The 13,294-nt window shown below is 41.5% G+C and overlaps 1 protein-coding gene across 1 annotated transcript in view; it reads left to right on the forward strand.

Moving 5' to 3' along the window:
• LOC100889016 (protein PRRC2C) overlaps positions 1–10,730 on the forward strand; it is a 41,960-nt gene extending 31,230 nt beyond the window's left edge. The window contains exons 17-22 of the mRNA XM_030997087.1: positions 495–643; positions 1,249–1,516; positions 2,138–2,407; positions 3,460–3,644; positions 4,176–5,744; positions 6,290–10,730. Of these exons, the coding sequence (XP_030852947.1) occupies positions 495–643; positions 1,249–1,516; positions 2,138–2,407; positions 3,460–3,644; positions 4,176–5,744; positions 6,290–7,948 (4,100 nt within the window). The 3' untranslated portion in view covers positions 7,949–10,730. The remainder of the gene's footprint in view (positions 1–494; positions 644–1,248; positions 1,517–2,137; positions 2,408–3,459; positions 3,645–4,175; positions 5,745–6,289) is intronic.
• The last annotated feature ends 2,564 nt before the right edge of the window (positions 10,731–13,294 follow it).

Consider the following 13,294-nt stretch of genomic DNA (forward strand, 5'->3'; position numbering starts at 1 on the left):
TCCGAGAGTCCTTTCCAGGTCTCCCCAATCCTCCCCCTATCTAACATGGTGCATCACCATGCAAGCCGACTTGAAAGCACCAATGTGTATTGTTTATGATATTCACAAATTATCATCTTGTATGTTTGTTTCTTGTCCGTTTGTTATTACACATTGATTGTCATGTTCTGATTTTTCACACATTGTTTATCACAATTTATCAAAAGCTGTCGTATTTTGAAAAGCGTATTTTTCAACTTTATTTATTATGAGATGGTATCTTTAAAGCCCCACTGCACTAGTTTGGCCAGGAGGGATTAGGCCTCCCTGCAAGGTCACTGGACAGGTGGTTATCTCATCAAATCAGCTCTCAATTAACATAAGAAAAAGGGGATCATGGGGGACCAATGGTCACCGCTTAGGCATTGTTTGCTATATAGAGGGCGCAAGTAGCTACAAGTAGTGCAGTCCCGCTGTAGATGTATGAATATTCCCTATCGCATTTTTCTTTCCAGGTGTCGTCGTGGTAGACGATGTCCCTGAAGTGATAGTGGAGAACCCCGATGAGCTTCTGACACCAGACGCAGGATTTCAACCAGTGCTCTCAAGAAAACAGAAAGCGGCTGAATACGAAAGGAAGAAGATGGAGACACTCTCCTCGGAGGTAAGGCACATTTCTCCTAGGCTGTTCAAGGGAAATCCAACCAAGGGGGTGTTTCACAAGGACTAAGATCGACTTGAAGTTGGACTTGACTATGGCAGGCCATTTATGCCACTGGTTGCTTTCACCATTGGTCTCTCAATTATAATCTTTAGATAACAATTTTTCCTTCATTAATGAATTGTCAATAAATGTAAATCCTGTAGATTTGTGACCACGATTTGTACGTCTCTTGAGAGACCAATGACAGTAAATGGTGAGAGCAAACAGTGGCAGGAACGGCCTACCATAGTTAAGTCTAACTTAAAGTCGATCTTAGTCTTTGTGAAACACCCCCCTTCAGAGCTAACCACTTTCGAGGAGGGCAGAAAAATCAGAAAAGTAAACTGTTGAAAACTTGAATAAAATTGAAAGCAAAAAATTAGAAAGTTATGATTTTGTGAAAGTGGGAATCACTAAAGGTATGAGATCTTCAAAATGAGTGAATCAGTAATTCCTCTGTGATGAAGTGGTGGACAACATTGAATAGATAGATGATTCTAGTTACCTTGACCCCTATTTTTAGTTATTAAATTAATTCAATCCCCAACCATTCTTCATCCTGATAGATTGGAAAGAAAGCCAAACTGGGCACCCCTATGAAGACCCGTCACGCCAACCAGAAGCTACCACCTAGGATGCGAGGGCCGGTTGCATCCAAGGAGAACATGAAGGATCCAGCCTCAGTGACGCCCATCGGCACAGGACCCAGGACGGGCACCTTGAACAAAGCGCCTGGTAGCAGGCCTTTGAGCACAGAAGGCATCCCTCCATTGATGGGAAGCCCTGTATCTGCTGTGGGTTTACATATGGCCCCAACACATTCTCTTAGGAAAGGTGAGTATTTGAGATAGCTCTCGTCTTGTAATATGAATTTAAAGGGGATGTAGCATGGCAAATACTGGTTAACGCCATCTACGACATCTTTGGGCAGCTGCACGTAAACGAATGGACTTGATTAGCGCTGTTGTTTGCGACACAGAGCGAAAGTTTTCCTCACGCTTCGGTTTTGCGTATGTTGCACGCACATGAATACTGCGGCCCTGTTGTCTGTAGTCGTATTATACCCAATTGGCCCCCGAGTCAGGCCATGACAAAGACACATAATCTTGTCATGCTTCACCCCCTTTAAATCAGATTATGGCTAATGGGGTCATGTTAGAGCTTTAAAGATGAAGGATTTATTAAAAAGGTATGATTTTGGTATAATATCAATTAAAAAAAGAATTGAGCTTATGTTTGTTTTGAGCTTATTGTTCAGAATAAACTGGATCAAAGTCTACCTTTATTAGTACAAACGTGTTAAGCTTTGATTCTGAAATGCTATTAAATAAATTATATGCAATTTACTTTGGCTTGTTGTGATTGCAACCCCTCCCCAACATGAAAATCTCACTTTTGATAGTGATTGATCGTGTGTGTGGACTAATGAACCTATGTTTTGGGTTTATTCTATAGTTGGTGGTTTTGGTGCAGCGCCGGCACCCCCTCCACCACCCAGCAACGCATGGGAGAAGCCTCCATTGTTATCTGGTCCTCAACCACCAGCAGCAGGACCAGGTACCCAACCTTCCATGCCTACTGCAGCAAAGGCTGGTGTACCCCCTGCTGCTGCAGTCCAGCAGCAGGGCAAGCCAGAGTCGTCCAACGATCAGCATGATAGTGGTGTTGAACTCAACAGTGATCATCATACATCCAATCCGCCATCGCAAAGAAGCTCACCCAATGGTAAGTTTTGATTTGATTCGATTTGTTGTTTTCTGCATCTTTTTTGTTTTATCATACATTTTCATGAACATAATATGGTTTGATACAATATTTCATATGTATATATACTGAAAATATCAGAAATTAATTCTTGACCTTATGATTTCAAATGGAATTCAAAGTTACGGAACTGTTAATTGTTGATGTGTTAATGAAAGAGCAAAACTGTAAACTGTTTCTAGATGAAAAAGAAGAAGAGTTTGAATGCAAACTGAGGTACCAGTTCTTAACTAAGATCATTTTTTTTTTAATTGAGCAAATGACATTTTAAAAACAATGGCAAGGCTAAGAACCAATTGATGCTTTTCTGCAAAGTGAAGTTCTTTTGTTTGTTTGTTTGTGTGTGTGTGTTTGTAAAAGTACTGGTCCATGATGTAACCATATGGCAGAGTAGTTTTTATATTGTGAAGCCATCTATCCATCACCCTACGACTGAAAGCAGTGAGATCTCTTGGTTTCTGTTCAGACACTTCTTGTGGAGGTAGACAATTAATTATGATTCTTGCAAGGCTTGAAATCAGCCAGTTCAGGGAATGATTATAAACAAAAAAGGATTATGTCTGTAGCATAGTTATCCAACCAGATATAGGAATTCATTGGGTGGTATTCTCGAAAGCAGATTAACTTTAGTCCATGGTTTAATCCACCGACAAAGTATGGAATACCAAGTGTCCTTTTAAATATATTTTTGAATAATTTGATATGTCCCTTAATTACCATGATAACATAATTATATCATAGTTATATTGTTGTTTATTAATTATGTTATTACATTTTGCTTTAATTTAGTGACAGATCAAATTATTCAAAAACATATTCATATGGACACTTGGCATTCCATACTTAGTCGGTGGATTAAACCATGGACTAAAGTTAGTCCGCTTTCAAGACTACCACCCATTGGGTTTGTTGTGATGTAGGTGAGGCCAAGGCGGAAGCCCGTCCGGTGTCCGAGCTCAAGAATGCTTTTGGTCAGCAGTCTAACCATTCTCCCTTGATCTCCTCCCAACCAGACTGGTCAACAGACCTGGCACCGCCCTCTTCGCGTCTCCCCGCCCAGGGCTTACAGAGCGTGGCTGAGGGATCAACCCACGGCCAGGCGTATGCGTCCGGTGGTAGGATGGACAAGACGGCTCCGACACAAGGCGAGGATGCTGCAATGAGGAAACTTACAGTGGATATGGCTCAGCCTTCTGGGGTAGGTTCAAATGTCCTTGTTACTGGATAATGATGTTTTAATTTTTAATTTTTTTAAAATTTCATGTCATTTTTTCATTTGATTGTAAGATGCCTCTGCCTCAGCCCAGAATGGCTGCTAGCTCAGGGTGAAATTTACCCAATTCTGCAGTCTTGTCCTGTATACAGTATTTGAGAAGATATTATCAGAATCCCCAATGTTGTGATTGAAATCAAGATTTTGAGGTTAGGTACGGTGGTAGTTCAATGTTTAATATTAGTGTAGGTCTGAACCCCAAAAGTTTCACAATGATCAGTTCCCTTAAAGGCAGCTCTCAATTAACATAGGAAAAAGAGGAAAAAGAGGATCATGAGGGACCAATGGTCACAGATTAGGCATTGTTTTCTATATAGAGGGAGCAAGTAGCTACAAGTAGTACAGTGGGCCTTTAATGCATTTCGGCCAGAAGAGAACTGATTTGATATAGGACTTAACTAGACATTGTATCAAACACTCAATTAAGTGTACTGTTTTTGTTGGTTATCCTTACAGGTCATTGGTCCAAATGGTCTTATGAGTCAGAATGGACAAGCTCTTGGCAGCCCTGGAGGACGCCCAGGACAGTCCAGCTTGATCCAATCATCACAAGACCAGAACAGAAGTAACGTCCAATCCCCTACCTCCACTGCTGCTACCGACGAGCTCAACATGAAGATAGAACGTGCAAGGAACCTGTGGGACGCTGACGAGAGCGCTCCTGCTCCTCAGCCGACCCTCGGTGAAGCCAATCTCTCATCGCAAGGCTTGGTCTCAATGACCGCATCAACGGCCAGTGATCAGCATCAGCAGCATATCCAGAGAGCTGAAGCTAACCGGGATATGAATACTAGAAGTGATATTGGTGCCGGTCAGTTGAGTCATTCTGCAGCTAGCATCTTACCTGCGAGCGGAGCGTCGGGAATCACATTTGGAAGCTTTCCGACGAGCGATGTTGATATGGTAGAGAATGATGTCCCGACATCGGCGTCCTTCACTGCCTCGCTGAATGCTAATATGAATGCAAACATGGGTGGAGATGATATGGAGATGACTGTCCCAAGCAGCAGAACATTTGCCCAGTTTTCGAGTGCGAGCGCAGAGGTGGAATCTCCTCAAGAGATCTTCACTTCGGCGGGATACCCGAACAAAGGAATGTCTCTTTACACGAGCACAAGTGCTTTCCCGGCTGCCACCTTTCCCTCGTCCATCTTGGATCACCCTGCTTACAATCCAAAGCACATTGGTGGGGAACAGCAAGCAAGACTTCACCAACATCAGCAGCAACAACAACAACAGCAGCAGCAACAGCATCAACAGCAGCAACAACAACAACAACAGCAGCAACAACAACAGCAGCAGCAACAACATCAGCAGCAGCAGCAACAACAACAACAACATCAGCAGCAACAGCAGCAACAACAACAGCAACAGCAGCAGGCCTATACATCCTCAGTGCTCCTGGCTCAGCCCTACAATATGGGGAATTCACTGAGCAGTGGTCTGGCAGGGAGTGCTGTGGGAATACCCGGTGGAGGAATTGGCGGCGCCAACTCCCAGTCACTTCTCTCTCATGGGACGTCGGGCCAGTACTCATTCCAGGGCCCCGACACCTCGCGCCTTCTCCAGGGCACTCCAGCATTCCTCACTCCAGTTTCATTCCAAGGCACCCTCCTGCAGCCCCAGTCCGCCGGCAGCTTACCGTTCGGCTTGAGCCAGAATGCCGGCATGGCTCCGTCGTCTCCCGCTCCCGGTGCCCCATCACAGCAGCAGTCCTACCCACAGGCCGCTACGGGATTCCTACCCGCCCAAGCTTCTCAACCAGCCCCGCCTACGGGTCTCCATACCAACTTTGGTCCCATCCTGTCGGTGAGCCTCTCCCAGAACCAGGTGCCCAGTCATTCCTACGTGAACCTCAGCTCACCGTCGTACACGAGACCAGGCCATGATCTGGGTCTGACCGCTAGCCATACGAGCTCCGTCATCATGAAGCCACAGGCGACCATGGGAGGCCTCACCAAGACTGTTTCTAGTGTTCCTTTTGGAACTGTATCCGGAGGGCAGCAATCACACTTGTATACTCAGGTATGTCGGTTCACTTTCTTATTGTCAATTCTCTTCCAGTATACTGCAATGGACCTAGACACAGGCAAGTCCTGTTAAAATCAGTTAGAAGAGGACCATGCATAATTTTTTGTGAGATGTAAAGCTGTGATATCAAATGAAACATTACTATATGTTGTGTTTTGTTGGCTAGTTGCTAGCTAATAGTAGCATGAGTGGAGCTTTAATTAAGATGTAAATACAATATTTCCTAAAGATATGTGCTCCATTTGGTTTTCCCAAATTAGAAAGAGGATTGCTGGACACCGTTAACTCTCTCAAACTCAAAAATTGTCACTTGAATATAATGATAATAATAATACAAAAAATATTTCTAAAGTGCTTAATAACATAAAAGTTCCCTTGGCGCTTTACAAACTTTACTACAACTTAAAATACTACAAAATACAAATGCATATCTCATACTGCAAGAGACATTATTTCAATAAATTAACATACGTTACATAAATACGACTTGCTCTTTGTATTACTGATAAATTGTTATGTTTCTTGTTTGCTGTCCACAGCAGAGAGCTACGTCTCAGTTAGGTGCCCAGCAGGCTGGCATGATGACCAACAACACTCTGATAGCTGCAGCCATGCAATCCAACCAAACCCCAGCCAATGCACCAACCCACCATCCAACACACGGCCAGCATGCATCCTTCTTCAGCGGCGGTGCCCAGGGAATAGCCGCTGCAAACTCGCAGGTGGGAAGCACCAACTTCTTCAATACCCTCCAGGGTAGCCGTTCCACCAACCTGCAGGGTTCCGTGCAGGCCATACCCATCCAGATTCCACAGACGACCATATCCTCCCAGTACCCCATCGCCCCTCAGCAGGCTCACCAAGCGTCCCAACCCATCGTTCACCCCATCGGTGCTCCGGTGGGAGGCTACGCTAGTGCCTATGGGGATATCGGGACTCAACCTAAGCACCACGCCAGGAGCATCCCGTCTGGTCTGAGTATGGATAGACAATCCACACCCTCCATACACATGGATCTACCCGTGGATCTGCTGTCTCGCAGTGATTCGTCTGGAAGCAGGAGCAGCAACCTGTCTCAGCATGTAGATGCCAAACCCTTCAGCCCAAACAGGCAGATGGGAAGCGGCATTCCCGCTGCGAGCAACAAGCCGCAGGAGGAAAGATATGGCAATCTTGTATACAGCAACAGAGTGAGCAGCTACAATCCAGCTGATCAAGGCATTGGTAGTAAGCCCCAGAGTTATAGCGCTGCACCTGTTTCCATCGGTCATTACAGTGTCGAGGATAGGAAATCATACAGTCAGCCCAGGAGCTCGGATGCTCAGCGAATGCTGTTACCTGATGCTGATGCGGCAGTGCCTAGTTTACATCCTGCATCTCTGACGTCCTCACTGCCCTACTCGATGACGTCTGCCACGACTGCAGCCAACGCTAGTCAAAAGCCTAATTATTCCCAGACATCCAAGGTGAGTCAACCCCCACCATCTGCATCAACACCGCAGCAGCAGTCGACACCACCCAAAGGGACTTCCACAAGCTCTACGCCACCAGCCCAACCCCCTCTGCCTCATCGGGGAGGATTCAACCCCAGAACTGGCACCAACAACCCCAGGATGCCTCCGCAGATGTTCAACCAGGCCAATCCTCAGATGATGTCCATGATGGGGATGCGTTTCACGATGCCTTTCCCTCAAGGTCCCCCACCACCTCGTGGCGCCCAATTCATGCCACCTCAGCGAATGCCTTCAAGCAGTGCCAGTGTGAATCTGCCAACAGGACCTTCTCCTAACCCTCAACCGATCATCCCACCTGCTCCCAAGACGAGCCAGTCAGCGCCAAAGATACAGAAGCCACAGCTGTCGACCTCCATCTCGCAATCGACTGCACCACCACAGGCTAAGCCTACACCGCAGTCAAAGCAGTCGGGGAAGCAGCAAGCAGCCAGTAGTCAGGGTGGATACCAAGCCAACAAGAATAAGTCCCTGGCAGGGTTACCGGGACCAAGCGCCAAGCTATCCAAAGCTCCCAGCCACTTCACCGGCAGAAGACAACCTGTTGACCTGAAGACTCCTGAAGAAATCAAGGCAGAGCAGAATAAGGAGAGAGCAAAGCTTTTAGCTTCTACCAAGGCATTCTTCGGCAAGCCAACGGGCGAGGGTGCAGATTCAAAGGAGAAATCGGACAAAGCGGATAACTAGACCAAATTGGTGAATTTGAACAGTGATACTGACAGTTCTCAGTTTTATTGATGAAGAAATGATTTCACCTCCTTCTCAGATTGGATGGAGGATTCGTGCGAAGTAAAGAACAGAGACATTCAAGTTTGCAGAAAAAAGTTCATTTACTGTGAGTATAGACACTGGTTTGGAACAGAATTGAGAGGAAAATGTAGAAAAGAAGAGAGCATGCAGCCAAGGCACATTGAAAGGAAGCTACAGTAGAAATGCAAGGTTTTTGTTGGAAAAAGGAAGAGAAATTATGTTACGCCACCAGCATCCTATCCGGGTGATGCTGGACATCCGAGTCTTATCTGATGATTATTTTATATAGTCAAAGAATGCCTTGCATGGAATGGATGAGAGGTTTTTCATAACATTTTTTATATTTGAGCTTCGGTGAGGCTGACACGACTCGCTGGCTTGTTTTTTTCTGAAGAATTCGAACGGTTGCTGGAAAAAAGGTTATCACTTTAACAAGAATGAATGTTTTGAAGAAACAGATATATTTATAAATGCTGATTTTGAAACTTGTGCTAGAATATTTTAAGGTACATATTTGAGAAGCATTATAAGAGGCATGTTTTGATCGATGCGCATTTATTATTGATTGGGATAAACAAATGCAAGTTGAAATTTATGTTCTTGATTCGGCTGTATGTTATGAGAGATATTTAGAATCGATGATACGTAGCTTGAATAAAATATATGATGCTGAATGGTAGTAGTATCACACATTTAAAGGTCTTGTATTTTTCCTATACCAGCAAAAAGTTACATTTTGACTGATGTTCCTGTGTTCTTCTAGCTTCCATTACATACATTTGGAATAGAAAGATATATATTGAAATAGAAATCCACCGTTACAGTGGTTTAAGTATTGTATATGTTGAATGATGACAGTTCAATTTAGACAATGAATGTGTTTATTTGTTACTCAGAGAGTACAGTATTTGAAGATACAAAACTTCATTTTTATGTAAGTAATTAATAAATTGTGTCATGATTAAATTCCAGAGTGTTTGTAGTTTGACGATATTATGTTGAGTGTTTCATGGTGAGATAACATAATTAGGTGACTAAAGTATATACTTTTGAAGTGTTTTCTGTCCGTTTAAACCACTTAGTATTCCATAGCATTCATGAGTGGACATTGTATATATCATTTGACCGGAGTCAGAAGAGCAATAAATCTTATAGATTAACATTGAGTAACGCTCTTCTGGCCGGTAGCCAATGAGAAAAAAATAAGTGTAAGCGCTATTAGATGAAGTCGGCTGTTCTTTGATGTACAGAAACAGCCCGTAACCGTTGTATTTTCTTTGTTCGATTATCAGTTTAACTTATCATCAATTTTGTTTTCCTTTGAAAATTTGTTTTTCTATTTTGTAAATACTGGACTCTGATTAAACAGACTATAATAGTGGAGTTAATGTGTACATATGTTCAATCTTTTTCTTACTGCATAACTTATTGCACATTGTCGGCAATCAGAAAGAGATAAAACTTTCAATTTTCACTTCATATTTGAAAATACATGTATGTGTCTCTGTCGATTGGGAATTATTTTTGTTCCCTTTGTTTTAATCTTTACTAAGATTAAAGGAGGAAAACACAGACAGACGGTGATAATCTGACTGAGATGATGATTTACCGAGCCATGTTAAAGCATACTAACAGCAGGCCTGGATCATGTAGCTCATTACCATGTATGTACATACGTCAAAATCTTTGAACTTGTCACCTCGTTGTTTATACACTTACATGTATTGCTATTTTTATATTTCATTTTCTTTGTTCAAAACAACACTTTTTGTTTTGTATTAATGGGATTTTGCATACACAGTATGTGTGTTTTTTTTCCAACGAGTTTGATTTGTTCAATCCTACATGCGCTTTGCCAATGGCATTATAAGATGTTGAGGTTATTTAAAGAATACAGCAGAGTTCACATTATTCATGGTTCTCTCGTGTAAGAGTAGATTGAACAGCAGCGACATATCGTACCGCTCCATCGTTCATATTTGTGATTTCATTACGTTGTGGATTGTTTATGAAGAGTCTAAATCCAGGTATTTATGTTATATTTGAAGTTGTGTAAAGAATTCAAAGGTACTAACACATGTGAAGTGTCAGTAGCAGCGATGCAGTGTGTACCAAATTGGTTTCTCATTGTGCATATATTCAGGTTTTCGTTTGTTTTCTAGTTCGAGAAATGAATTCTAGCACGTTAATTTTTCTTTTCCGTTCCTTTTGCTCATAAACTGTCCCTTGCAATTTGCTTTACATGTGCACGAAGTAGCGAGTGCATCTATCTATGATCATAAACTGCTAGTATTAAGTGAATTTTGATAACTTCTTGTATATTACGGTACATTATCAAAGCAAAGAGACTGCATGTGTATAGTTCAATTCTGATATGATATAGTAGTGATCCCCTCTTTGTTTTTTGTTCATTCTTTCTTGTCTCTGTATGTCTATGCCTGTATACCTGCATAGGCTACTCTCTTTCACAAGGTTTTACTATGGAATGATCGCCCGATATGCGCTCTACATTATTACGTCATTGTGGCTTCCAGCGAGTTGGAGCCCCGGTTTAATAATGTGTGGAGCATGTATGTGGGAGAAAAGAACTGTACATATCTTAGTGTGTACGTACCAAAACCTTGTGTGCCTCGATCACACGAGCTTGAGAGAACGTGACAAAACTTATTGAATAAAAAATGCAATTCCTGATTCGTCCAGTATTGGCGTCAAAACAAGATACATTTTGTTACGAGTTTGCTTTATTATTGCGTCTTGTATCGTTTTAAGATGTTGATTCATGTTTAAAAGGCATGAGAAAGTAATTAATCTGATTGATTGATGAATTTGTGTAAATCACAGAGCATTGGAAAGAACACTTTCACACCCCAGTCGCATAGACGAGACTGAAGATGGACCAAATCAAAAATTACGTTGACACAGAACTGGCAAGATGTTGGGTCATCAATCGGGTTGGAATTGGTCTAGCAGTGTGATGGGGGTATAACCGAGTTTCAAAGTATTATGCTGATAAAGAGATAGAGGAGATGAGAGAAGTGTGATACAATATGCGAGTCAAAGAAGTGAGAGAGCAGAGAGGGAAATAAAGTAAGAAGTTAAAAATGAGCACGCTACAGTATGGCAAAATTGAATACAAGCAGTGAAAGAAAGGATAGTGTATGGTGTTTAAAAAGAAAGATGAGTTCTGGTAATAAACATAAATTAAGAGATAACCTGATGAATGCTTCCTTACTTTCAACAGCAATGTGCACAAACCCACATGCCACTCCAGTTCTTAAAATTTCTTTTCCCCCCCGACACCAAAATTACAAATGCTTGCAAATAATTACCAGGATTTAACCAAAGTAATTGTTATTTTGTGAAGATCATTTTTAATGGGCCATTTATGTGCTTTTCATGATCGTCCCACTTAAGATATCTGTATATGTTTGTATTTTGAAGATAATCGGTATATAAAATGTTTTTTATCATCTTGAATATCATCTGGAAATAAAAAAACTAAATGAAATATCTCTATTCATAGTATTCCCAGCTGGAATGGAGCTCTCGTGGTCTCTATACAGAGCTGAATAATGGATGCTACATCGGCATTATCTCACACCAATGATCTCATAAAACAAGATTATATCAGTTAAAAAAATATTGCACTTTATTTTGTACAAACAATTTACAAGTATACGTTTACTTGGAATAAGACAAAAACAATGAAATAAAAAAGAATAGTATTCAAGTTTTAGACATGAAAAAAAAACATCAAGGCAATTTGTTCACAATAGCAACTTTTTTTCTAAACACATGAAGAATACCAATGTTGAATCATATGGGTCAACATATATTTGAGTTATTTTCTACATAACTTCAAGCTTATCTGCCGTAATTTACAGGAGGGATTAGACTGCCCTGCAAGGTTACTGGACAGGTGGTTATCTCATCAACTCAGCTCTCAGTTAACATAAAAAAAAGAAGATCATGGGGGACCAATGGTCACCGATTAGGCATTGTTTGTTATATAGAGGGCGCAAGTAGCTACAAGTAGTGCAGTGGGCCTTTAAAGGTAAATTTGGAAAATTGGATTGATAGTAATTCTTTAAAATGTTGATATATTTGAATGCCCCTGTGGAAGTATTATAAGCACTAGTATATTTAGCCCCTAAAACACTTCTGCTTTCGAGAAATTGAATATATTTACATCACAGAGACATTACCGATTCAACCAATTTGAAGAGTCCAATAGTGATTAAACAACTTTCTCATTTTTTGTCCCGAGTTCATTCAAACTGTCATCAGTCGTAGTTTGCTATCAAGGTTGGATTTCCCTGTAAGTAGTTTCTAATGCAACATTAACTTGTGTCTGATTTTAGAATTTTAAACATTGACTATAATGAGCTGAAATTTGCACACAAATACAAATTTTACATCGTTCAAAGGACTGGCCATAGTATGAATAATTACACAAAATCATTACTCTGCACTTATATACCAAGTGATATCAGAATACAAAGTATAACATGTAAATGATAGAAGTTTGGTTCGAGATCATTATTGCTAGCCTTAAAAGAAAGATGATTCATGTTATTGCTCCTCCAAGCCTAGTCAATTCCTTTTTAGATTTGAGGTAAACCTCTTCCCTCAATTTTCTCAAACAAGCTGTATTGTACCATGGCATCAAATAACTCCATAACTCCATCAAATAAAAACAATAATAATATTCCGCTTTTATATAGCACTTAATACATCTACTACGTCTCTAAGCGCTTTACAGATATACTATTACCCCGGTCTTTGGATTCAATACTTGCCCGCACACACTGTGTGCACAATTTCCACCACCATATATACCGGAGTGTTGGCTCAGTCAGTAGAGCGACCGCCTCACAACCGGGAGGTCGTGGGTTCGAACCCCGGCCGCGTTATACTAAAAGACATTAAAAGATGGGAGTTGTTGCTACCTGTTTGGCGTTCAACAATAAAGGGATATAGCAACGTCGATCTGGCGCTGCTCAGTGGTTGCCGGGCTCACGATCAATTGGGCAAAAAGAATTTCCGTTTCGGTTTGATAAAATTTGGAGTGGACTATTAGGCTATTATTTTTATTATTATTATTATTATTATTATTATTCCAGCCAGACGTTACTTGACGCTCAAAAGCTGTTCGACGCAAAATGACGGTCGCATCTTACCGGGTACCCATTACCATGTAATCAGTTGATCCAGCTGATGGATAGGCTAAGCCAAAACAACAAATTGCCATTTTGTCTGCAACCAGTTTGTCTTCTACCTAAT

The sequence above is a fragment of the Strongylocentrotus purpuratus genome, unplaced genomic scaffold, assembly GCF_000002235.5.
Source record: "Strongylocentrotus purpuratus isolate Spur 01 unplaced genomic scaffold, Spur_5.0 spur5_scaffold_4, whole genome shotgun sequence".
In the NCBI taxonomy this organism is placed as follows: Eukaryota; Metazoa; Echinodermata; class Echinoidea; order Camarodonta; family Strongylocentrotidae; genus Strongylocentrotus; species Strongylocentrotus purpuratus.